A 26,882-nucleotide genomic window follows, 5' to 3' on the forward strand; every position below is an offset into this window, starting at 1 on the left:
TACTTTTGTGCTTTCTTCAACAGCAGAGACCCAATAAAAAATAAAGCTCTCCTACATTTTCCTCAACTAGTTTGAATTTTCTGGACCTCGCAAGTCACATCATTGCAGTATGGTAGAGTGTACGGTCTTATCTGTTTCACAAGAATGACTGGTATCCCAAGTAGTTTGTAAGTTATAATTGAAAATGCAGGCTGGGCACAGTGGCTCATGCCTGTAATTCCAGCACTTTGGGAGGCCTAGGTGGATGGATCACCTAAGGTCAGGAGTTCAAGACTAGCCTGATCAACATGGTGAAACCTCGTCTCTACTAAAAATACAAAAATTAGCCGGGTGTAGTGATGGGTGCCTGTAATCCCAGCTACTTGGGAGGCTGAGACAGGAGAATTGCTTGAGCCTGGGAGGTGGAGGTTGCAGTAAGCCCAGTTTGTGCCACTGCACTCCCGCCTGGACAACAGTGCAAGACTCCATCTCAAAAAAAAAAAAATGCACCTTGAACCTGACCTCTTCTCACCATCTCCATTACTACCACCCTGATCCAAGATACCCTCATCTCTCATCTGGATTATTGACTGCAATGGCTGCCTAACTGCTTTCCTGATTCCACCCTTTCCCTCTGTGGACTGTTTTCCACACAGCAGCCAGACAAATCCTGTTAAAGTGTAAGTCACATCTGCTCAGAGCCCTCCAATGAGTCTCCCTAGAGCCTTAACATGCTCTGCGTGCCCTACGCCCCGCCCCACCTCTGAAGTCATCTGTTCCTGCTTTCCTGCAGGCTTGCCCCACTCCTGGCACACACTGCATAGGCTGCTCTGCCCCCGGGAAGCCACTTCCCCAGGGGCCCCAGGTTCTCTCCTTTACCTCCTTTGGGACCCAGCTCAAACAGCCCCTTCTCATCAAGACCTTCCCCAACTACCCTATTTAAAACTGCAGCTCATAAGCCCATTCCACCTGTGTGGTCCACAGCACTTGGGATCCCCTTACCCTGCTCTTTTTTTTTCCTCCTCAATTTCACCTTCAAAATTACTTTTTTTTTTTTTTTTTTGAGATGGAGTCTCACTCTGTCGCCCAGGCTGGAGTGCAGTGGCGCCATCTTGGCTCACTGCAACCTCCGCCTCCCGGGTTCAAGCGATTCTCCTGCCTCAGCCTCCCAAGTAGCTGGGATGACAGGCACGTGCCACACACCTGGCTAATGTTTGTATTTTTAGTAGAGACGGGGTTTCACCATGTTGGCCAGGCTGGTCTAAAACTCCTGACCTCAGATGATCTACCCGCCTCAGCCTCCCAAAGTGCTGGGATTACAGGCATGAGCCACCACGCCCAGGCTACGTATTTTTTAAAAATGTATTTTATCTATTGTCTTTCCTCCTATGCAAAAACATAAGCTCCACCAGGATAGGGACTTCTTGTCTGTTTTGCTCATGGATTTATACCAAGCACCTAGATTGCCTGTCACGTGGCCGGTGTTCAAGAAATATTTGTTGAACGACAGAATGAATTCTACAATGGCAAGATTATGTCTTAGAGATGAGCCTTGTTCTAGGTGGAGCAAGTATTCAGGAGAGACTCAGATAAACCTGCACAGGGCCCACTAGGACCTTGTTTCTCTGGAGTGGGTGACAGGAGGAGTGGTGTGGTGGCTTGGGACCAGATTATACAAGGTTTTTTTCTCCTCCAGGACTTCTGCTTAATTTTTTTCCCTAAGTCCTTTTCTTCTTCTTTTTTTTTTTTTTTTTGAGACAGAGTCTTGTTCCATCGCCTGGGCTGGAGTGCAGTAGAGCGATCTCGGCTCACTTCAACCTCTGCCTCCCAGGCTCAAGCAATTCTTGTGCCTCAGCCTCCTGAGTAGCTGGGACTACAGGCATGCACTGCCACACCCGGCTAATATTTTGTAGAGACGGGGCTTCACAGTGTTGGCCAAGCTGGTCTCGAACTCCTGATCTCAAGTGATCTGCCCACCGCAGCCTCCCGAAGTGCTGGGATTACAGGTGTGAGCCACCGCACCTGGCCAGCTTTTTTCCCCAAGTTCTAAGGAGGTTTACTCTTTCCTGGGGATCTTTTGGGATCAAATAGAACCCTAGTTATTTTGGCTACTTTAGGGCTGGGCCTGTGTAGCAGCAGCAGAATGGCTGGGATGACCTTCCAGCATCAAAGACTTTTGAGTGAGGATACTGAGCGAGGGAGAGAAGAAAGGAGAAGCGTGGGGACCTAACTCATTTGCAAGCAGAAGGGGCTGTCTGGGGTGGAGTGGAGCGTCCTCCCCTCCCCCTCCACCTCTCCAGCTGTTACACTCAGCCAGTAGCTCCTGTCTCTGTGCCAGGAGCAGAGCTGCAAGGGCCGCAGCTGGGAGAAGAGAGAAGAGCCAGGCCGCGGGGTCATTTATGTTTGCTGGCAGGGGCCCAGCCAGCCTCCCTCACATCCTCTTACAAAGGGAGCAGCTTGTCCCCATTCCCGAAAGGTTGTAGCTTCTCTTCTGGGGTCCCTGGCTGGTCAGGACAGTGGGGAAGTGGGGGCTCTGCATGCCTTTGGGGTCCTGGTTCTCTGAGGTGGGTAGGCTGGTGCTGGGGGCTTTGGATAGATCTGAGGTACAGTGACGTGTTAGGGCTTACAGTCTGGATCTAGGATCTGGAGGTTTGGGGTCAAAGAGAATGTTTGGGTTTGCCTCCAAAACCAATGCCTGGTGCTTCCTCAGGCAGGAAATGCTCTGGCATCAGATTAGGCCCGGAAGCTGCAAGAACTACACTCCCAGCATGCAGTGCAGCCAGCCACAGGGAGAGTGGGGAGGCCTGGGGTCCACCTCTGGGAAGCCCTTTTGTCCATCTGCAGCTGCAGCAGCTGTGCCTCGTGTCAGACCATCAGGCAGAGCCTCAGCAAGCTGGGGGAGAACCGAATCCTCCCAGAGGCACGGATGCAGCTGCCTTCTCAGACCTCCCAACACACTGCCATTCGCCGGCTCAGAGATGGCACGTTGCCACGGCACAGCCACAGGCTCCCACGTGCACACTCAGCATGCAGACGGAGCCTGCTCACACTGGTTCACATTTACACGCCCAGAGACACATGTCCATACCATGGCTGGACAAGCACACTTGCAGGCTCATACCTGCCTCCCTTCCAGGACACTGGCCTTCAAGGCCCACAACTCTGGGTCTGAAGAACTCCAGGCCTGACGGGCAGACTGTGATCCTCACCCGCAAGGGCTGAGCCCGGGGTTTCAGTGGAAATGTGCGTTGGGACAGACGCCCCGCACCCTGGGATGGGAGTAGGGACGGACATCCTACACCCTGGCAGCCTCCCTGCCCTGCTCTTGGGAGTGGCAAGAGGCTGGGTCCCAGCTGGAGAGGCCTGGCCCGTCTCCTCCTGACACCCACAGGGATAGAGCCTGCCTCATTTGCTTTTTTCAGTCTGGTCGAGGCTGCACCCTGGGCCTCTCCCCACCTTGTCATTACCCCAGAGGGAGAAGGGAGGGAGCTTCATTTTGTCACCACTGGGCCCACCCTATGAAACTGCTCCTCTGTGTAAGAGCCGCTAAAAGGGGCTTCTCTGGGGCCTGAGCCCACAGAAGCACACACAGATTCTATTGGGTCCATCTCCTCAGTGCCCCCATCACCACAGCCACAGCCTGGGCCTGTTGTTTCCCACTAGGGACTCACTCATGGTGGCAGCTCCTAACGGGTGTCCTGGTGCCATCCACACAACCCCCTGAATGCTCAGTCTAACCCACACACCTCACCATGGTGCTTCCTGGCTGAGAGCCCTTCAGAGACTCCCTGTGGCCAACAGAGAGAAGGCCTTGCTTCTTCCTCCCTGCCCACTCTGCTCCAGCCATTTTCCTTCCCATGCTTCCCTGGCCTGGGCGCCCCGCCCTCCAGCCCAGCCTACTCACTCATCTCCCAGCAACCACTCAGTGCTCCCTCCGTGGGGGCCCAGGGCCCCAAGAAGCTGTGCCAAAGCGAGTCTGCGCAGGTGTGCAGTGGCCCAGCACACACGTGTTCTGCACACACATGTCCCTTCAGCACACCCCCTGCTGCCCACCTTCTGCCCTGCCCCAGTCACTCCTCATTTCCCTTTCCAGATGCGCCCAGGGCAAAGTTATTACCCGAACGAATGGCCAGAATGAAAAATTAAATTTCCACTTATCCGTCTCGCTCATGCATCCCCTCTGGACCAGTGGGGCTTAGAGCAAGGGCATGGCTGTGCCCTGCAGGGTGGGCTCCCCAGAGAATATGGCAGGCACTGGCCGACGTGGGATGGAGGGTGGTGAGGTCAGCTGCTGCTTGGAAATTGCCTGAGAGCACAAGAACACACAGCCCTGAGAAGGCTCAGGCCACCTCCCTGAGTCCTCCGGAGGGGGCTGAGAGTCCCGTCCGAGGGAGGCCAGCCGCTCAGCTCCTGGGCCTATCAATGATTCAGTGAGTGCCATGCGTTCCTCGCTCCTGCCTAACGGGGCTGTCAGCAAGAGCCATGTTGTGTCCCTCTTCCAGCTGGGACCCTAGGTGGCCCGGCCCCCCTGCCCCCAGCCCACACCCCTCACGTGTTGATAGCCCACCATCAGGGGAAGGTATCGCCGCGCAGTGAGTACTGCATGATCGTAAGAGGCCTGAGACAAGTGTGAGTATCTCCGCATTAGAGGTTAGGAAGCCGAGGCTCAGAGAGGTGAAGAACTTGCTCAAGGCCACACAGCTAGGAAGAGCCAGTGTGTGAACACTCAGGCGAGGTCTGTGCTGTCCCCCGTGTGACAGTGCCTCCCTGAGGGGTGGTCATGTTCTCTATGGCCACTCCACATGGAACACAGGCCCTGCCCTTCCCACCTCCCCCTTGACTCCCCCAGTATTTCAGGGCTGGAGCTTGGGTAACCCTGAGGCTCCTCTACTCAGACTTTCCCCGCTGGGGAGAAGTGTGTGACACCAGCCCCTTCTGCCTGCCAACCCATGGGAACCCCCCAGCTTTCCCCAGGCTCCAACCCTGATGCTCCTCCTCATATGACCAGTCTCAGGGCCGAGGCCAGGGATTGCAGACAACAGCAAGTGGCTCCACACTGCCGCCCCTGGGTGAGAGGTGACAGAACAGCACTGAGGACAGGTAGGCGCAGACCCTGGACAACTTCACATGGCTCTTTCTGCAACTGTGCCCTAAATGTACCCACAAATGAGGTCTCCCACTCCAGAGACACTGGCTCAGAGCTCACGAATTGTCATGGCTTGCCCAAGCTTTGTGGCCGGAGCCCAGGAACTGCCGACCAGTCTTCTGTGTCCCTGAGCACGTTACTTCCTATATCTCAGTCACAGTGGGACACCACTTACTCTTTTAGACCCTCTGTCCCTTTGTCACCCTGCAGCTAGCTCAGGTCCACTGTAAAAGACACTCCCCATGTGAAGTTGTGCTGGCAGTTTACCCCTGTGTGGACCTGTTTTGATGCTTCCATTAATAATAATGCTAATGATGGAGGTCAGGGTAATAATCATGGAGCATTGGCCATTTATTGACAGACTGATCTGTGCTAGGTACTTGACCTACATCACGTAGAATTCTGACAACAGCCCTTCGAGGCACATCATACTGTCCCCGTTTTACAGATGAGGGTCTGTCCAGGGTCACAGCTGTCTGACATCAAGCCCATGCTCCTTTCATGTCCCAGGTGAAGTCTCTCCTCAGAACATCCTAGCCCTTGTCCTCCCTTTGCCCGGATGGGTAAGTTGACAGAAAGCTGCAGGGAGAGCTCACTTGCAGGGCACACAAAGCACTATGGCTTTGGGCTACATCTTCGCTTTCTCTCCAGTCTCCCTGCTTGAGGTAAGCCTCACTTTCTGGCTCACGAAGAGGTCCTCGACCACAGGTGCAGACCTTGGAGGAGATGAGCTCCACCTGCAAACCTATCCCCACCACGCCAGCATCCCACCGTGTGTGGTGCTGGCAGATCCACGGGCAGGCTCTGCTGGCCCCCAAAACAGCATTGCTGTAAACAGCGCTTCCTTCTTCCCTCCCGGAGCCTTCCTCCTGCCCCTCTCTGATTGGGGGTCACCGTGACTGTCTCATTTACGCCCTTAAATGAAAGAAAGAGAAAAGCAAAGCAAAACCAATGGCCAGAGCTCAAGGGAGAACTAGAGAAGCCGGAAAAGGAGATAATCTTCCTACAGTGGCACTGCCCAAAGTTGAGGGATGCAGGTGGCGAAGGAACCGTGGGTGTGGAGAGGCTGGGGAGGATGCAGCTTCCTACCTGTGATATTGACCTCCACCTGGCCTGAGCGTGTGCCGATGGGGTTGGTGGCCTCACAGATGTAGGTCCCTGCCAGGCTATAGCTGATGGGTCCCTTGAAGAAGAGGGTTCTGTTCTGGGCCTCCACACCCTTGGGGAGAGAGCCATTCAGCCTGTGGGAATTGGGAGACACGCGTAGGGTTATGACTCTCCAGCCTCAAGAAGAAGCTGTTCCTGGGTCACCCACTTGGCTCCAGGCCCTCTAGACCTTTTGCTGAGCTTGTGTGGTAGGATCTGTCTTGGAAGGAAGAAAAATAATACTAATAATCTCTTTCACTTAGTAGTTTTATATTATTCAGCTTTTCATATTTGATCATAATATGGGAATATAGGCAGGCTAGGTAGGTGCTGGTCCCGCTTAACAGATGAAACCTGAGGTTCAAGGCCAGGCAACCACAGCTGGCAGGCAGCAGCATGGGAGCTGCAGGCAGCAGCATGGGAGCTCCAGCCAAATCTCGGGACTCCTGGTAAAGTGCTCTTTCTAGCTTCCTATTCACGTCTCATGGTTGTTGGTCCTTGGTTTCCTGGGCAGCTGGTTAATAATACAGATGCCAGCCCGGCGTGGTGGTTCACGTCTGTAATCCCAGCACTTTGGAAGGCCGAGATGGTGGGTGGATCATGCGGTCAGGAGTTCGAGACCAGCCTGGCCAATATGGTGAAACCCCGTCTCTACTAAAAGTACAAAAATTAGCTGGGCGTGGTGGTGCACACCTGTAGTCCCAGCTACTTGGGAGGGTGAGGCGGAAGAATTGCTTGAACCTGGGAGGTGGAGGTTGCAGTGAGCCAAGATTGTGCCACCATATTCCAGCCTGGGTGACAGAGTGAAACTCCATCTCAAAATAATAATAATAATAATAATAATAATAATAATAATAATAATACAGATGCCTTGGTTCTAACCCCAGATCTCCTAAAGTAGAACCACTGGGGCAAAAGGCCTGGGCAGGCCACTTGGGTAATGAGATAGGAAGTATGTTCCATTCCACTACTTTGTGTTTTTGTTGGGAATGTCACAGGACTTTTTCACGGGGGAAGTGACTTGCAAATTTGCCAAAGACAAGGGATCTTCTTCCTTCCTCCTGACCCCCGTGGCCACAAAGCTATTCTGTTGAACCTACCAGTTCCTGGGTCCTCAGAGCTGAACCTGGCCAGCAGGCTCTGCCCACTCACACCTTCAGAAGCACTATTTACTCCAGGAAGTGGAGGATCACAGGTGGGGCATACCAGTGCCCTCTGCTCCCCAGAAAAAGGGGACAGACTCCTTCTGGGCAGCTGTCTCCTGGCCACCCATATCAACCTTCTCCTTGGTTCCCCACGTTCCTGTCTTTGTGCGTGTTCCATCCAGCTCTTCTCTGGGAAGAGCCTTGGCCCCAGCTGTCTGAGCCGGCTGGAGGGGAGACAGGACCCTTCAAGGTCAAGGCGAAGACCGTGAGGCCAAGAAGGGGATGGCGGGCTGCAGGGCACATGCTCCATGAGCACAGGCGTTCTGGGCTGGCTGCTGCCTCCTCCCCAAGAATCTGGGGGTGCCAGAGAGAAGGCATAGGAACAAAGAAAGAGCTGAGATGCTCCAGAACACCGGCCTCCCGGGGGACACCTCGATAAAAATAAATACTGGGGGGTTGGGGTTGGAGTGACTCAGGCTGAATCACCAAAGGAAAATGACAGAACTCTTTATTAGGAAGAGGGAGGGAAGCAGATCACAAGGGAAACCCCTCTGGCAGAATGGCTTGTTCCACTGACCCTGACACTGTCACACACGGACGTAATGTATATGTGTGTGTTGGCGGTGGGGGTTTCTCTCATGGCCCCGCTTCTCACTGAGCCCAGACCCTAATTTCTTCCCTGTCTAAGGCTCCTGGAGGTAGGGTGGTTGCCCCCCATCACCCGTGGTCCAGCCAGCCGTCTTCCAAGGTGACTGGCCAGCCCTGCAGCACTTACGTGGTCCAGTGGTACTCAGTGGCTGGGGGGTTAGCGTCAGCTTTGCAGGTGAGCTTCACATCCATCCGCTGCAGGTACCAGTTGCCATCAAACCCCTCAATGGTTACCTCGGGCTCATCTGTGGGGCAAGGGATGTTTGAAGAGGGTGAGGTCAGGAGAGGGGGACTTACAACAAGGGAGCTTCAGCCAGGAAGGGATGGAAGGAGCAGTGGCATGGAAACAGCCAGGAGAGAGGGAAGTGTGGGAGGGAGGGTGGCGATCAGAGAGCCCTGGAGTGGAAACAGGAAGGGGACACGGAAGGAGGAGAGAAAATGAACAAAGGGAGGAGATGGGGGAGACAGGAGGGGAGAAGAAAGTACTCCCAGAAAGAGAAAGGGAGGAGAAAGGAGAGGAAGAGGGAGGAGGGACAGTGGCGCCCACCCCAGGAGGCCCCTGGCAGCCAGCCCTGCTCACACTGCACGTTGAGAGTGAGGCTTTCCTTGAAGCGGTCCATGTGGTAGTTGACGATGCAGGCCAAGGACTGCTGGTGGGCTTCCCTGCTGGGCACCAGGCGGTAGCGGCTAATGACCGTCACCGTGCCGTTGGGGTTCCGGATCTCTTGATACTCTGCCTCGCCTTTTAGCCGAGTTTCCCAAGATACCACACTGGGAGGCTTCCCATTGGCTGAGGTGCAGGTGGCCACCAGGACCTTGTCATCCTGCCCCTTCTTGGCTCGAAGCACTGCCTGGGTACCCTCTATCCAGTTGGTGGGTTTGGCTGTGAGGAAGCAGAGAGAGTGATGGGACTAGCTCTGTTGACTCGTCCAAGATGCACTGGCCAAAAGTGTGTGGTGTCCATCAGGCCTTGTCTTCAGGTCCCCTTGGCCATCCCTGCCTCTCAGCTGTGCTGCATCAAAGCCTGTCCCAGAACCTCTTGCAGGAAGTTCATCATGTCTAATGTTATGTCCTCTCTGTCCTACTAGTCATATCCTCGTCATCGAGCTTAGGTCTCCTGGAGTCCCGGCATGTCTAAGGCAAGCAGTGCAGGTGGCTCCTTTCCTTACTGTGGTGTCTGATGGTGCTGCCTGCACAGTGCCTCGTGGGCTTCAACCTGAAGAACGACGTTCCCCACTGTCTAGAGTTAAGCCCCTGCCCCTAATCCCTAGTGAATCATGGGGTGGCCTGGCTAGAAGGGACTGGAAGCCTCATGCCTGGAATGATGGGAGCATGCCCACCCAAGGGGGATGTCTGGGGTCACTGAGGCATCCTGAGGATGGCCATGCCCCAAGGTAACAGGCCTCTGGATGAACAGCGAGGGGGCCCAGGGCAGCTTACCCATCACCGTGAGATTGAGCTGGCTTTCCCGATTGCCCGTAGGGAAGGTAGCAAACTCGCAGATGTAGACACCCTCATCCTCCAGCTCCAGGTGGGAGAGGCGGATGGTGCCATCGGTGAAGGAGGGCCGCAGGAATTCCACGCGCTCGCGGTAGGGAGCCAGCACGGACACGCCCATGGATGGGTTGTAGATGGCCACGTTCTGCTTGGAGCCATTGGTGGCTTGGGTGATCTTCTGCCACGTGACCTGGGTGATCTTCACACTTGGCAGCGGGTTGGCAAAGCTGCAGTGCAGAACCACGTCTGTGCCGATGAAGCCATACATGGAGTCGTTCACCTGGACCACCTGGGAGTGGGCGCCTGGCCAGGAGGACGGCAGAAAGTGGTCAGTGTCAGGCGTAGCCTCCCCCCACCCACACAGTTCCCTGTGCTCTGGTCTTGTCTTTTATAGCAGTCATTATTGTTTTTATTCTGATTGTAAAAATATTAATTACTTGTTATAAAAACACTCTAGGCAACACTGAAAAATCATGAGAAGAAAGTGACAACATCCCATGATCCTTCTGCTCAGGATAATCTTGAAGGATCTATCTTCTTTTACTTTATATCTGTGTATATCCACATAACCATCTATCTATTTTAAAAAGTCAGAATCATGCTGTACATATTATCCCATAAGCTGCTTTTTCCCTTAGTGATAGATTATAAACATCACTCTGTGTTAGTAAACATATGTCTGCACCTTCATTTTTGGTTGCTTTTCGAGCACAGCCCCAGCCTGGGAGCCATGCACCGACTGCTTTGCCTTCCTGGGCCTTGGTCTCCTCCTCTGTTAAGTGGGGCAGAGAATCCAGTCCTCTCTACCTCACAAGGTTACTGGGGGAACCAAATGGCGTGATGGATGAGAAGGTGCGTCAGAAGCAGGAGGCTCTGGGTGAGCTCGAAGGCCCACGGTGACTGTCATCATGGCCACCCTGCTGTCTTCTCCCACACAGCTGAATCCTCATGCCCTGGTGCACTGGCTGGGCCCCCTTACCCAGCTCAGCAGAGGGAAGTGAGCACTGCATAAGGCAGCCTCCACTAGCTCCCCATGGCCTTCAGAGTGAAGTCTAAATGCCTTCTCCTAGCAAGACCTCCTTGCACATGCCTCTTGTCCACCTCTCTCCATCAGCCACACTTTCCCACCGTATCAGACTGGGCCCATCCTCAGAACATGCTACATTCCTGGTTTCCTTCCCTCTTCCTCCCATTTATTCAGCCGCGATTTGCCGAGTGACATATTCCAGGATCTAGTGTGAGCATTTGGGTCATATCAAGGAGCAATTCAGTCCCGGCCTCCATGGAGCACAGAGCCTATCCACCCAATACTCCTAGACTTTTACCCAGGCAGCTCCCTCCACCTAGACGGCCCTTCCCCTTCTCCACCTGTGGACTGCCCCCTGAGGCCACCTCAGGAGCTTCCCTGATCTTCCCCACCAGAGCTAACCTGGCCACCTCTAGCTCGGCTCTTTCCTGCCTTGGAAGGTGGTGGTTACACATCTGACTTCTCTACCAGACTGTGAACTCCTCCAAGGGCAGGGTCTGTCCTTTCCATCTCTGTATCCCCAGTGCCCAGCACAGCACCTGGCACATGGTAGATGCTAGTAAATATTTGCTACTACACAAATCGCAATGGAAGTAAAAAGAGCAGACATTTGCAAGAAGGAAGGAGTGAAATTCCCTCCACTCTCCACATGGGTTATGTTATCCCCTTTAGAATGTCCTTTGTTTGGGCTTCCTTACCCCTGAACTTGGCTCAGCTCCATTAACGTGGGGCAGCTGTCCCCAGCACTAGGCTGTACCCTCCAGCTCTCTCCTGAGTCCTGCCAACTCCCCACAAGCCGTGTCCTTGCTGTCATTTGTATCCCTCATGTTTTTGTATCCTTACTTCACTCATTTTATTGAGCGTCATCAATAGCATCAATAACACCAGGCCCTGTACTAACCCAAGGCAGGGGGAGGGCCTAAATGACCAAAGGAGTCTGGGATCCAAGAGTGGAAATTTGGGGCTTATGCTCACTCGCCTCCTCGGCATGACGGGGACATTGTTGCAGCACAGGCTCCTCTGAGGGCCCCAAAACCCATGGTCAGTGCAGTAAGTTGCTCCCCTCTCTTCTGCTCGAGAGGCCACGGGCCAGGTCTCTAGGTCACTGCAATATCTCTGGTGCTCAGCATAGAGTAGCTACTCAAGAAATACTTGCTGCATAAGTCTATCTTTGGCTTCACCAAGTCAGGCCCTGCCATGTTCTGAAAGTTTCCCTGAGGTTCCCCCTTCTCTGTGCTGATGCACATCCACGCAGCCCTTCAAGGCCCATCAGGCCTATCCCCAGCCTCGCCCCTCCAGCTGTCCCCTCTGCCAGCCTGTGGGGTGCTTCAGAGCTGATGTTCCCTGGCAGAGGCCCCATGGGCTGGGAATACAATGGGAGAAGCATCCAGCCACGAGTTGGGAGGGCTAGGCTGTAGCCTGCCTCTGCCTTTAGCAGGCAGTGGGACCGTGGCCAGTCACTTCCCCTTTCTGAGCCCTATCTTCCTCCTCTGTAAGGCAGTAGGCTGGCCTCCCAAGTCCCAGTGGTCCTCCTGGCCTTAACTGTCTGATGGCAGCCCAGTGCAGCTGTGGCCCCACTCCAGAAACAGTCCCATGGTGAGGTCAGTGGGCCAGACGGCCCAGCACTCTTGCTGACGGGCTAGCTGGCAAGCAGCTAAGCCCTAGGCCCTCTCCAGCAGGATAATTGGGTGCTCCCCACCCCTCCCCCAGCCTGCTGGAGGCTGCCCAGCGGCTGAGATAATGTGGGCATAATTGGGGAACTTGCGCCACACAAAGCCAGGAACAGGAAAAGCCAGTTGGGAGGGCTTGGGCCCCAGGTGAGAGCACAGGGAAGGGGTGTGGGTTCCAGGAGCCATTTCAGGGTTGGTGCCATGCATGGTGGACCCACAAGGGGAAACAGCCCTCTGAGCCCCTGCAATCCTGTCTCCTCTCGTCCCCTGAAGGTGTGGAGGCAGGCAGGGCACAGTCCCTGGGGCACAGGCTGACATTCATTGGCTACATCTTCAGTGGTGACCTCACCGTCAGAGCCGTGTCAATGCCAGGAGGGGAGATGGCTGATAGCGGCCAGGCATGGGGTGGGGAGGGTGCTGAGAGGTGGCCGGGCACCCCAGAGGCCCCCTTACATCTACCAATCCCTCACCAGGCAGGGGCGGCCCTCCCCAAGCCCATGTCTATGTTGGGGTGGAGGTTGCTTTTTTCCCTCCACTGTGGCACTCCCAGAAGCAACCACATGGTGGGGAAGTAAAGGATGTCCCTAGCCTCTCTCTTACTGGGCACCAAGTAGGTGCCCCTAGCCCTGACCCTTTATGCCCTGGTGATGGGCAGGGTGGGGTGGAGAGGGGAGGATCTTTAAGGAGCAGGTACAGACTCACTTTGGCGTTTGCCTCTTTGCCACATCTGACTGTTAACAAGGCCAGGGGAGCGGGGGTGGTGAGCATAAGGCAGCTCTTGGAGTAAGCGGCTTGGGGTCATTAAGGGTGGGGATTGGATCCCAGAGTTCTGGAATTGGGAGGTGCTGGAAGATTTGAAAGGCCTAAAAACTCCACTTCCCCGCTCCAGACTTAGGGTCCGGGAACCTAAGCCTCTTATTAGGGGCTGCCTGCCTTGGTCCAAGGACTCAGGGTTGGGGAGAAGGACTCTCGTTCTTTAGATTGGGAGGTTTTCAGAGGGGAGCAGAGTCCAGGTGTCTCTAACAGGCGGGATTAGAATGTCAGAGTCAACAGAGGAGCAGGGATCACCACCAGAAAGAAAGAGAAAGAGCTGGATGGGAGCAAGAATCCCGGAACAGGTGGGCCATGAGAAGGCAGGATTGATTAAAGGCAGCCTGCTCCAGGGACAGGCAGAAGAAACAGGGGGTTAAAGACTGCACAGCCCCTCTTCTTGCCTGTCCAAGCTTCTCCAGACACTGCAGCCCTGACAATCTGAAAGCTGAGCTGACGTCTCCCACCTTCTGAAGGCTGTTCCGTCACCACCCTTTCAGGCAGCATGGCGGGGCTGTTAAGAGCCAGGCAGTAGGGGTTTGCATCCACCTCTGCCATTGATGAACTGTGCAACCTTGGCCAAATGACTTAACCTCTCTGTAGCTCAGTTTGTACCAAGGTTGCACATCTGCAAAATGGGGATTATAATAGTTAATACCTGCCCTATAAAACGGCTGTAAGGATTAAAAGAGGGAGTCCATGGGAAACTCAGAAAGCAGCACTTAGGACAAATGAAAGGCTCATTAGATGCTAGCTTCCATCATCATCATCACCATCATCTTTCATCTATGAAGCAATAGGGCCTCCCTCCCTGGAACTTCATTCAACAAATATTTGCTGAGCGCCTACTCCATGCTGGACACTGTAGGGAGTGCTACTAGGCACCCTCTTCCAGGACGCCCTTGTGACTGTCATCTCTTCCTACTCAGCTGACAGCTCTATTAATACCCCAATAACATGTAACACTGACCTGTACCCCTTTATCTTCTACTTCCTGGCATATGTGTCTAGCCTGTCTACTGTCTCCCAACCAATTGTAAGCCCCTGCAGGAGATGAAAGGAGCAGGCCTGGCCTTGGGTTGAGCTGACCATGTCACGCCTGACACTGGCAGGGTCAAGGGCTTGGGGAGTTCCCTGCTGACTTTCTCTGATTCCCTAAGCAGTCAGGACTGGTCCACAGAACACATCCTCTTTTCTTCCTTGCAGGTTCCCTCTTACATGAGAAGCAGAGGCTGGCCCAGATGCGGGAACTGGGACCACTAAAATGGTAGCATACTGGAGCTTAATGGACCATGCAATCCATCATTTACAACGATTGGAGGGATTAGGTCACCTGCCCAGGGACACAGAACAGTAGCACCCAGCCCAGTGCTTTCCCACCCTGCCACAAAAACAGACTCTGGCTCAATCTAACTCCCTGGGGCCTCTTTCTGGGTGGTGTCCCTCCTAGAATATAACCTCAGTGACTCCTTTGCCCCTTGTGAGAAATGGCACAAACACCAGCTACAATGCTGGTATGGCCACTGCATCTGCAGGTCACCTGACTCGGTGTCAGGTGATAGGTTAGAAACAGGGGCTTTGGGGATCCCAGGTGTGTGTGTGTGTGTGTGTGTGTGGTGGGGGGCACCTGCAGGAGGCTACAATGTGCTGAGCAATAAGAGCCAGAGAGGTGGGGAGTGAAGGGCAGAGGCATCCATAGAACCTGTGCCCTCAGCAGAGGGGCTCTTGTATCCCACAGATATCAAAAGAATCAGTCTTGTTTTTTTTTTTTTTTTTTTTTTTCTGACTTCAAGCACTGCCTATATTGTCCCTGACCACCCTATGAGCTCCAGGATCTGGGACCCATGCCCCTGGGGCTTGTTCTCAAGTGCCTCAGTTTCTCCACTAGAGCTCAGGTTGGGCAGTTCAGGCTGCCTCGCTTCCCAGAAGTGCTGAGCCAGCATGACGGGCCTCAGGCCGGCCCCCTGAGACGTCACAGACCTGCAAACGCCTGAGCTCAGCAACAAAACACAAAGGCTCCTCAGTTGTGGTGGACAAACCTGCTCCCCAAGGCCCTGCCTGCCATGGAGCTCATCCGCAGGCCAGGGCCACAGGTTCCCACGCAGTGGGGTGTGGCGCACTCCGCTCCCCACATACCCGCTTCCAGCAGTTTCTCTTCCTGCCCTTTTAAATCCCAGACCCCTCTCTTCCTAGCAAAGCAGGCTGGAACTGGGCTCAGGGGTAGGTGAAAGTGGGTACCTAGGTGAGGCGAGGGGGATTCGGGGCTTCCTGGCATGAACCGCTTCTTTTGTACTGGCTGTGCCAGCCCACCCCAGCCCCTCCTTTCCTGAGACTCTGCCTGGGGGCCTTGAAGTGGCTGGGCAGAGGCGGCCGACCTGGCCTGGAGTAAAGTGGCGGCACATTGCAGAGAGGGAGTGGGTCTGTGTGCACGTGTGTGTCTAAGGTGGGTGCTGAGCTCCCCCATAAGGGCCTCTATGAAATCGATATTCTTCGGGATGCATTTCTAGGGCTTTCCAGGGATGCTCCCATCGCAGCCCAGGAACTGGCAGAAGGGGACAGGATGTCCGGTGAGAAACCGGCTAAGTGGTAAGTGGGAGTGACTCACCCACTGGGAGGGGCAGGGCCTCCATCTGAAACCCTGCTGAGGCAGCACAGTGACCTAAAGGGTATAGGCCCCCTCCTCCCCATGCAGCCGCTTCCCCGAATGTCAACTCCCAGGGCTGGCCAGCTCCATACCTTCTGAAGTCAAGGCCAGCTCCACCTCGGAGAGAGGCCAACGTGGGGGAGCGTGCGATCAGGACACCCACCCCCTTTCTGGGGTCCCCTCCTTTCACAGGTTTGCCAATCAGTGTCACCTAGACCCCGATCATTCTGTCAGCAAAACCCAGAAGGCAGGGCTCTCACTGAGCTTGTCCTGTCTCACTTCCCCATTAGTCCAGGAGATTCACGGGTGCCCAGTCCTGCCTCCAGACTCCCCTCTACACTCAGGATGGGGAGGAGGGCTCAGCAAGGAAGCAGAAACAGACCCAGCAGACCCAGTTCTTGTCCTGGTGCTCTAGCCACCTTTCTCTGGGGCTGGGCACAGTCTGGACTTGAGTCCGGCCTGGCCTTGCACTGCTGTTAGTCTAGCATCTCTGTGTCCCCTGCCGCCTGCAGTGCAGAGACTTTCGCTGGTGGGAGGTGCTGATAACATCCCATGAGCCCACAGTCAGGGGCTAACTGCTACCATCCAAGTCAGTGCCTCCGCCTCTCCTTTGGGGTCACAAAAACTGCCGATGTTTTCCTCTTGCCTGATGATGCCCCAACTCCCCACATTGAGCTGTTTAATGATGGGCTGTGGGGCTGGAGCCCGGCACCTTGGGCAGGAGAGCACAGTGTGTGGGAGAGGAGGGGGCGCGGCAATCTGGGAAAAGCCTTGAGAGAAGGAGCCAGCGCAGGAGCCCAGGATCTTCCAGACAGGCCAAGCTGGCCAGGCTCTGCTTCCCTGGCAGTACAGAAGCCCGGGATGGCAGCAGTGATGGCGGTGCTCTGGCAAGTCCCGCCTCCCTCCAGCAGGACAGGCTGGGGGACAGAGATGAGTCAGGGAGCTGAGTTTTGCCTTCTCCCACCAGGTGGCTGAGGACACTTGGACTCTGTCCTGCAGGCCTCTTTCATGCTGGCTGCCCCATCCCCACCGCCTATCGTGGGGCTGGTCCTGAGCCAGCCTCTGACTCCATTGTGGCACCCCAGGAACACAGAGCCTCTCTCGGCCCTGCCCGCCTCTAGTCTTCAAGGCGTCCTCTTGGACCATTCTCCTGTACCTGCCACCTTTGCTCTGCTCACCTGGACGTTGGGAGAGGCGGGCTCTGGTCCCCACTACTTGGTCACTGTTTTTCTATATGGCCTTGCATAGGGTAGTTTCCTTTGCTGTAAAATGGGAGTATTGGCTCTGATTACCTTGGGGGACTGCACTTTGGACATGACCTGTCCAGCTCTCTCTGACCCAGCTGTGCCTTTGCCTTGGATCAACTTCTGGAGACCTATCTACCAAGTGGCTGCTCTGCCTCTGTACACTGCCCAGCTCTTTCAGGAAGACCTCCCAGGTTAAGTGGAATGCCAGGAAAATCCAGGCCACAGCGTGGCAAAGCTGGAGCACACAGGAGCTCTCCAACAGTCAAGTAATCACCAAGTCTTACTGATGCCAGCTCCTCAACAGCTTTTGAATTCTTCTTGATTTTCCAGCCCCACTGGTCTCGATTCAGACTTCCTAAGCCCCCTCCCGCTAGTGCATACCTCCCTCCACCTCACCTCCGGCAGTCTCCCTTTCTTATTTTTTCAATATTCCTGGGCTGAGTCTTTGCACTAGCCCTTCCCTTTGAACCTTAGCACCTGCCATCTCATGCCTCCCTCCATTTCCCCAAGGCTTGCCCCTTGTCCAGGCCAACATCATCCCTTCCCTAGTCCACTCTGCATCACGCTAAGTCTACAGTCTCCTGCCTCCAGCTGTGCCCTGTAAGTCCTTCACTCAGCTGCCAGAGCGATCTCTGTAAAATGCAAATCAGTTACTACTTCAGACCCTCCCATGGTATCCTGCAGCCCTCAGGATGAAGGTTTTCCGGGCTCTAGACCCTATCATGGGCATCCCCATCCTCCAGCCACTTCCTCTCCCAACTTTCTCTCTCTTCCTTGCCACACTGAACAATCCTGTTGGTTTAGGTTGCTGCCTCGGCTAAAACTGCACCACTTCCCCGTTACCTGCGCAAGTCCTTTTCATTCCTCCCTGAATCACCTTAGAGTTGACTTTCAAGGGGGAGGCTTCCCAGAGCCCTCCTCTTCCTACCATCATGGATTGGGTGTTCCTGCACCCCCAGGGTCCCAGTATCTCAGCGTGCACCTGTCACAGTGTTTCTCCTACTGAGTTTGGAAAAGGCCAGGACTTCAATCAACCCAGTGCCTGGCACATGGGAAATGCAGGGGGCTCAAGTGGCAGGTGGGAAAGGCTGTGAGCAGCTGGGGGCCCGAGCCAGGGTTAGCCATTTCTCAGGTCTGACTGCAGCTTCCTGGAAACTGTACATTATGCAAAAGGCAGGAATGGAGAGTGAAGCCTCACACCTGCATGGAAGGGAAGCAGGTCAGGGTCTGAATCTTCTCCTTCCTTGACTGAAAGCAGGAAGCCATGTCCCAACAGGGGGAAGGTTGGCCCGATCCCTTGCCCACCTCCAATCCCATGTCTTCTGCTTGCTTCCCTGAGACATTTCTCAATTCCTTTCCTCTCTCCTCTGCCCCAGTTCCCAGCACCTAGGCCCTCTTCCTTCCTCATGCCAGACCATAAGGTGACAAACATTTTTCTCACCCAAGCAAACTGCATCCCTGAAGCCCTGCTCTGGAGATCTTAGCCTTGTTTGTGTCTGCACTCCCCGGTTCATCGCCCCTCCCACCACTGCTGGGGCTTCTGCTGTCCCAGCCTTTCATGGTCTGGCCAACCTGGAACCCCCTGGCTCTGAGGCCAAGATTCAGGCAGGTTCCATTGTCTGTCGCTGATGCCAACCCTCTCCACCCCAGCTGCAGCAAACGACACTGTCTTGTAGCAGACACGGCAGCCTGGATTTCCCTCGGCAAGTGTGCATTTTTAATGACACATTTTGGGGAGTGTAGGCAGCAGCCTCTTTGGAAGGCTAGTGTGGGGGTGGGAAAGGCGGGGGGCTGCCGAGAAAGCAGAGGGAGAATTCCCTAGGCTTCCCCAGAGAATCTCTTAAAAGCTCAGTATTGACATCTGCATTGTCTCAGCCCTGCAGGCTTCATGCTGATGTTCAACACCTGTTTGGAAGCAGAGGGTTCTCGATCTGCCTCATCCCAGGAAGGGCCTGTGGAGCCACCCCAGTGCCCAACCCTCTCGATGCCCTGTCCAGCTATGGGCAGCTGCCTGCTCGGATGTCTGTGGGGGTGAGTGGAAGGCAGTGGGGGAAGGTATACAATGCCTACCTGCAGGGAACGTTCATTCTAATAGGGATGGGGTGGGAGCTCTAGGGATTGTGTAGAAGGCCCAACAGAGGAGAGATTAAGAGGAACACGGGTGGGGGTGTAGAAAGTAATCTGTGAGCTCTGACTTTGAATTCAGATAGACCTGGGTTTGTGTCTGCTGCATTTTAGCTGGTTGACTTCGAGAAAGGTGCATTAATCTCTCCATGCCTCAGTTTCCTCATGTATAAAATGGGGCCAATAATAGCACTATCTCCTAGGGCTGATTTGAGGATCCAATGAAATAATTCAGTTATGCTCTTGGCATAGTGCTTGGCCCATGCTACACAAGCAGTTGTATTATTCGCTAGGAGAAAGAACCTACCTAGAAATCACATGCACTGGTTCCCTGATTCCCATCCCAGCTCTAAGCCCACCCTGTGATCCTGAGCAGGCCCCTGCAGTGATGAGGCTACTCCCCCAGGGCACGAATGACCTCTGCACTAATGACATTTTGCAGGGGAGACTGTCCTGTTGTGGAGACTGTCCTGTGTGTTGCAGAAGCTTAGCAAGATCCCTGGCCTCTACCCAAGTGCACCCCCTCCACTTGTGATGACAAAATAACCACAGACGCCGCATCTCCCATGGCAGGCAAAATCATCCCCAGGTAAGACCACTGGCCTAGAGGAAGGGAGTAAAGCTCAGGCAGGGATGGTGGAGCTCACGATGAACATGCAGGGCTGGCTGTGGCAAGCTGGTGCAGAGAGGAGTGGGAAACATAGTTGGGGGGCACTCTGGTGGGGAATTGCCCTTGTTTGTCCAGGGACAGAGGGTCCAGAGGTGGCTGGGAACAGGGGTGTAGGTCTTCCTGTCTGGAGAGCCTGGACTGTGTAGGAGGGGCAGCGAGTTGTGTTTGGGGGAGACAGGTAGAGAGAACAGGGCCCTCTGGGGAGCTGGCTGTCAGAATATGGGTTATAGAGTGGAATGCGTGTCCTCAGAGGATGCAAGAGGGTAGACAGGGGCAGCGAGGGGAGGGACACAGGGGACACGCAGTGGGTGTTGTGAGCACCTTTAGACGGGGAGGAGAGGGAGGCTACCAAGGTAGGGGCTGGGCTGGGTTTCTAAGAGCTGAAACAAAGTCAGGCAGCGTCTTCCTTCGGCTGGTAAAATGCTATCATTTTGGAAGGATTTTCACCTCATTTGGTTCCTGCTTAAGTGAAATCCACAACATGTGTTCTGTGCATTAGTGGAGTGTTTGTGCTTAATTAGTGGCAAATTCTTTCATATTAAAGTCATTAAGTTTTGCCGTTTGCGCTCCTCACCCTGGGCCTGGTTCTCCTGGCTTTTCTTTGAACACAGGAGGGCCTGATTGCAGACTTGCATGTGGTTCCAGCCTCGCAGCCTCAGGAGCAGCACACACATGTGCACGCACACCTTCCCTGTGGCATTCGGACCCTACAGCACCAGCCCTTGAGCCCGTCCCACCCAGGGCTGGCATCTGGCACTCCCAGCACTTCCATCCATGCCCCAGGCACCTCCTGCTCCCAGGCCAGGCTTTGGAGTCAGAATTCTGCCTGCCCAGAGGCACTCCGCTGTGGGAGGGAGCTGCAAAGTGAGGGACTACTGGTTCAGGCTTCAGGGTGTGGGGGGGCCCTGCTGCTGAAGGGGCAATGAGAAGGCAACCTGACTGTTCAGAAGGTTGGCCCCGCACATTCCAACCAGGCAGCAGGACTAGGAGCTCTGTGCACACTGCCAGAGCAGCAGGTGGGGGCCACTGGAGTGACATTGGGACGGAGGGCTCTCGACCCCATCCCCTCAAGAAGGCCTTGGTCTCACCAATCCCCACTGCAGTGACCCCTGACATAATACTTTGTAGCCACAGCACAGTGGTGACCTTGAACTCTTGGATAGTGAGTGGGGAATCAGTGACCAGAGCCCCAGAGCAATCTCTTCCCTCCACCTGCTTCCAAAGCTGCTTGAGAAGAAGGAAGGATCTGCATAGGCACCAAACCTGCTGTTTCATTTCTGGGCAGAACTCACCGGTCTGGACGCAATGAGGGATACTGTGCTCAGATTGCACACGAGGTCTGGGTTAGACGTAACATTCCCAGGTGGGGCTGGGCCTTCTGCTGAACCTTCCCTGTACGGATGATCCGAGAACTGCACCAGGCCTTGGCACAAGGTGCTCAGGGCCTCTTCTGTACCTGGACTTAGGCGGTGCCAGGAAAGGGAGCTGTGATGCTGGAGGAGACAGCGGGAGCTCCTCTCCTCACAGCCCCTCCTTGGTGAAACTTCACCCTGTAGGGTCTCAGGTGGCACAACCATGGACTGAGACCCCAGCAGGCCAGCCTCTCTTTCCATGTCTCCCAGCTCAGGGGTGTCTCCATCCAAAAAAAACCCAAAAAAACCCAACAAACCCTTCCTTGCTTCCTTGCCGCCCCACGAGCTCTGCTCCTGGATCAGGGATCTCAGAGCTAGGGGGTAGCAGTCTTTATCTGATGCACTTCAATGACCAGGGTCTGGGGCCAGAAAAAAAGGGGGGATGGGAAACAGAACTGAAAGGCTTAAAAAGTCGAGTTTTCTCTTGACTTCTTCAGCTAGTGTGTCCCCAGGAACCCCCACCAAAGGGTCTCCGGCAGGACTACTGGAGGTGGGCCAGAGGGCGGGTCCCCCAGGCACCAGCAGATCAGGGCCTCAGGACTGCTGGGGTAAGAGGAGGTAAAACTGCTGGCCCTGTGTTCCCTCGGCGGATGAGAGGACCCAAACCCCACAGAGGGGAGACCAGCCCACGCCCAGATGTTCAGGCTTATGTCTGAGTAGCATCTGGGTGGGGCCTGGGGTGGGGAGGGTCCACATCACAGGATGCAACAGAGGTGGGGGAACTCGGGGACCGGGGCAGGGACTCTGAGTGGCCCTTCCATCATTGCAGAAGCCACTCACTTTTCACGCCACTCCCCACCTCAACCTACGTTCCGGCTCAGCTACCACCCCAACCCCGATTCTCTCTCCTGGCCAAGGGTCCTGTGAAAATGAGCAGTTATCCTCCAGACATAAGCAATGACCTTTTGTTCAACTAGCACTGGGCCTCCCAAACTCATCCACCCTCTCTGAGGACACCAGCCTGAGCTGGAATACCCCAACTCAACGTACTTGCCCCAGTGTTAACCACTGAAAGCATTCCCCCCAACCACCGACAGAAATCCCAAGAGTAGCCCCCGCCCAGGTCTCAACATCAGTGCCAACCTAGACCACAACACAAACCCGGGTCATGACCCCAACCCGAGTGTTAACCTCTTCCCGGTTTAACCACGGAACGAAGCAAACTCCAAGCATGGCCCGCAGTGCAGCAGCCGGCCTGAGCGCAGCTCCTCTGGAGCTCCAGGTCTAAACTCAGCCCCAGCTTGGGGTCACCCCGGAGGGCAGGCAGCCACGGCCCACAGTTTTCTTTCCACCTGAGAGTCCCCCATCTTGGGTGGGCAGAGAAAGTGGGGTCTTCAAAAAGTCATGACATGGGGTTTTTGGGAGAGGCCAGCCGAGCTGAAGGCTGCCCTGTGGGTGTTCTGCCTGCAGGGGGCACGGTGCTGTCTGCTCTCTGCCTTGCTCTCACCCCGCCACAGCAGGGCCTGTGGGCACGTCCAGATCCCTGGGCTGTCCCTCTCCCCAGTGCCCAGAAGGCTGAATGGGCGGTGGGAAGGCAGAGGCTTCCTCGTTTTTCTTGGTGCTAATGTCAGCCTTGGCACTTAACTAGCAGTAGAAGCTATGAACAAGCCTCCTAACTTTCCCGAAACCCAGCCTTTGCACCTGTAAATGGCCCGAAGCACATCCACCCCATTCGGTTGGAGGGAGAACTCCTGTATAAAATGACCTCCCCAGTCCCAGGAGTCTTCTGGGAGCCCTCCTGCCTGGCCTGCCCCGCTCCCAGCTCCCGGCTGTCATCCTCCCTTCCTCCCTCTTTCTCGGCAGCACTGAAATCATCACTTGGCAAAATGCTGAGGGGAGCACATCCCTCTGCCGCCGCGGCCTGTCTTCTTCCTGCCCTGCCAGGCAGGGGCATGTGGGGTGAGGGGCCTGAGAGGCAGAAGGTAGAAGCTCTGAGCTTGGCCACATGTCCCCAGCTCCACCTGTTCCCTCCCAGCATCCCCCGTGGTGTCAGAGTTTCGAGAGTGGGGTCTTTCCCATCCTTCCCCCGCCCGACCATCCCTCTGCCCAACACGAATCTATCAGGAGCCTCGCCCAGCCCCGCTTCCAGCTCAGACTTGTCGGGGTTTCAGGAGTCACTGGGTAGGGGCTGGCGTGCCAGGGCCTGCTCCGCATCCTGCCTCACGGAGGAGCCAGCACGTAGGCTTGGGGCTCGCGCCCAGCTGCGGATGCAGCTCAGCCTCGGTGGCCACCTGCTTCCCTTCCCTTCCCTCCTTCCATTCCCATGCCCTCTTGGCTCTGCGCAGAGAGGCCCCTGAAAGCCCAGGAGTGGCTTGTGGCAGTGATGTGTGTGTGTGTGTGTGTGTGTGTGTGGGTGACAGGGGTGGGAAGTGGACCCCATGTTTGCCACATCTGGGAAGAGTGCTGCCTGCCTCCTTCGGCCACCCCAAGGTTGGGCCCATCCCCCTTAGCAGCAGCAGAAGCTGGGGCTCAAGTGCTCCCCTTCTTCCCTCCCTGGGAGAAAAAGTACGAAAGGGTCAGGTTGCCTGCCAGGACCCTCCCAAAGGATGGCAAAAACAGTTAACACGTGCACTGCTGATCTGTGCCAGGCCGGGGGCTGGGTATTTACATACATTAATTCACTTACTCCTTACAACACCCCAGGAGCGAGATTGTCCCCGTCTTAGAGATGAGGAAACTCAGGGAGGTCAAGTCATCTGCCCACGGTCACACAGTCTGCAAGGCTGATTCTGATCGGGGCAGTCTGTCTCCACAGGTGATGTTCTTCACCACACTCGTGGCTCCATGGCCTCCCTTTCTCCCCTTCCTGGGGAAAAGAGTGGCCAGCACCCTCTGAACCAGACCTGGGTGAGCAGCCCCTGTCTGCTGGCAGTGCTGGCCTAAGGCTGACGATGGGGCTGCTGGGAGCTCCTTGTAGAGAGGGCAGGCACCATCCCCCCGCCCCTGCCTGTCCTCCTTCACTCTGGGGGAGGCTGAGCTGACACCTCCACCTCCCCCAGGTCTACAGGGGCTAGCAATCCCGGCAGCCCAGCACAAGGATATGACTGAAGACTCCAGACATGAAAAGCCCCCATTCTTCCCCTGTTCCCCTTCCCTCCTCGTCCCAGAGCTCAGACACTTGACTTCCAGTCCAAACCCTGCCACTCTCGGGGTGTGTGTCTCTCTGTCTGCCCCTCAGCTCCTCCACCTGTGAAACCTGGAGGTGGCACCTGTACCCATTGCCTCCTGGGGCTGTGGGGTGGTGAGGGCCAAGTGAAAAAGGAATGCTGAGCGCCTCTGAAAACTAAAGGGTGAATGACAGTCTGCAGGTATCAAGTACCTGTGATGTCATCCATTTACATGTAAAATCTCATTTAATCTTCACAACTACCCCAGGTGGGGAGTCCCCTCAGCCTCGGGCCAAGAGAGGAGAGTGACTGCCAAGCTCTGTCCTTTCCCAAGGCCCAGGAATGGAAGGTGCTGTTATTCTTTTCCTCGTTTTTCACTCAGCCCCTCCCACTCTGGGCCATGACCACCATGAAGCCCAGGAAGTGGCAGCAGGTGCTTGTGAAGAGTCAGCAGAGGCTCCTCACACCCCTCCCTGAGTTGGGGCACTGGGGTCCTGGGAGGCCCAGCTCAGCCTCCAAGACAAGTGGGGGGCTCTGACACACCTCTAATGTTGGATGGTGAAGCCGGGTTTCCTCAGCCGAGGCTGCTGGGATAGCACACCAAATTAGCTTAATGAGTGAGGCCCAGCTTTAATAGGGGCCCTCCGTGTTGCAGCGCCGACTCCTGCTTTCATTTTTAATGCTGGGAAAGGGTGGGTTTTCTTTTTCTCTCTGCCCCGTGCATTTTCACCCTGGCTAATGACTCCTCACTCAGAAAGGCCCCTACCACTGCTAATTAGATTTAATTACTGGGGTAATTAATGATCTGATTGGAAAACTAAAACATTGTGGGTGAATTTTGTGTATAAATAGGAAAGTCAAAGGGACAGGGAACTCAGGCTGAGACCAGTCTGGGGCGGGAGGAAAGACCAGGCTGAGCATCGGTCAGCTGGCAGCTCTGAGACAGGGACCGTCTGCTCTCGGCTCCCCATTCACAGAGGGGAAAATGGAGGGGCAGAGAAGGGGAACTCTTCCAAGGCTGCCAAGAAGTTGGTGGGAATCAGGGGAAGCAGGAGCTGGCAGGGTCAGACCCAGGGAGAAGAGGGGCGGGAAGGGGTGACTTGAGCCTGGATGGCTTGGCGCCATGGTTCGGCTGGCTCAGTAGTGTGATCATGGCCCAGGAGCACCTGGGCAAGAGTTATCAACCGAACACTAGCCCATAGAAATGTACTGTGGTGGCCTCTCTTGTTGTGGTTACAAAGACCCAGTCTCTGGGTCACCAGATAAGCAAATAGCTCAAGCCAGGAGGCAGCCAGGTTTGGCGAGAAAGAGCAGTTGGGAGGCCTGGGTCCCCTGGAAGCACTGCCTCTCACTGCAGAAGGTTCTGTCTATTTCCTGCTTGGCTCACAGCCGCCTGCCTTGGCCTGAAGTGATGTGGGCTGGGGAGGGCAGGGTGGGCAAACACATTTGCTCTTTGAATTTGATAGTGACACACCAGTTTTGTATTACTCTGGGGAGGGGAACCCTGGAGGAAGAAATAGCGGGGAGAAGGGGATGGGGATGCTGGTTTGGTCCACGGTCCACTCCAGGGCAGGCCCACAATGATACCTCTGTGCTGAGGGCCTGAACCCCGGTGTCCTGCTGCCCCCCAGGCATCTTGCCCTCCATGTGCACTGAACTCCTCTCTCCAGCTGCTCCTTCAGCCCTCCCCCTCCCAGGGCCCAACCATAGTCGCATCAATATAGCCCCTAGACTCTCCTTCTGAAGGTCCAGAATACAGCCCTTCAGCTCCCTCGGCTTCCTGCAACTCCACAGGGAGGTGAGGCTCCTACTGTTTCTTATCTGGAATCACAGTACTGAAAATATCACACCTTTACTGAGCACTCACTGTCTAATGGGTATTACGTTAGGTAATCCGTCTCCCTAGCATGCTGAGAAACTGAGGCTCAGGCTCCTGAAGGGATCTGTCCAAGCCACACTGCTAATAAGTGGATTTAAATACAAATCAGATCTTGTTACACAAGTCCCCAGTCGCTCTCCACTGCCTTGGGGTAAATCTAAACTACTTATCAGGCCTTCACAATCTGTCCCTGCCCATATTCCCATCTCCCTCTCCCACCCCTCCCAGTTCCCTACCCTCCCTACCAGTCCCCGCTGCCAGTGGAAAACTCCTACCCACCCTTCAACACTCAGGTCCCACGCTGCCACCAGCTCTGACCTCAGGTTCCCACAGCACCTGGCTCCTTGCTCAAACAGCTCTCCCTGGCACACAGTGTTGGCTGTGCCATGAAGACAGATGTGCTCACCCCCGACGTCCCAGCACACAGCCTGACGCCCTGGATCCAGGTCTGCTCGATGAACTGCGAGTCAGAGTCAAATCCCAGAGAACATACTCAGGGATGGGGGTGCCTGGTGGCTTCTCAGGTCACTGCAATCTTTTAATCAAGACTTCTTAGGAAGCTGAGTGATCAAAGAAGGACCAGAATCCCTGGTGCGGGCCATGCTTATTTACCAAAATGAGAGTCTCTGTAAGAGAAAGGCTGATGGGCTGCATATGTGGGGGCTGCATTCAATTCATACCTCCAGTGGGAAGTGGGAGAACCCTCCTTTACTTCCCAGGTCGGTTTGTAA

General features: G+C 55.2%; 1 protein-coding gene across 2 annotated transcripts in view; it reads right to left on the reverse strand.

Moving 5' to 3' along the window:
* Positions 1-26,882, reverse strand: part of LOC105476359 (nectin cell adhesion molecule 1) — a 68,391-nt gene that overhangs the window by 7,955 nt on the left and 33,554 nt on the right. For both annotated transcript variants that reach the window (XM_011732204.3, XM_071075715.1), the window contains exons 2-5: positions 9,505-9,864; positions 8,645-8,947; positions 8,192-8,309; positions 6,215-6,366 (exon numbers count right to left, since the gene is read on the reverse strand). In XM_011732204.3, the coding sequence (XP_011730506.1) occupies positions 6,215-6,366; positions 8,192-8,309; positions 8,645-8,947; positions 9,505-9,864 (933 nt within the window). The remainder of the gene's footprint in view (positions 1-6,214; positions 6,367-8,191; positions 8,310-8,644; positions 8,948-9,504; positions 9,865-26,882) is intronic.

This window comes from Macaca nemestrina, chromosome 12 (assembly GCF_043159975.1).
Source record: "Macaca nemestrina isolate mMacNem1 chromosome 12, mMacNem.hap1, whole genome shotgun sequence".
NCBI lineage: Eukaryota > Metazoa > Chordata > Mammalia > Primates > Cercopithecidae > Macaca > Macaca nemestrina.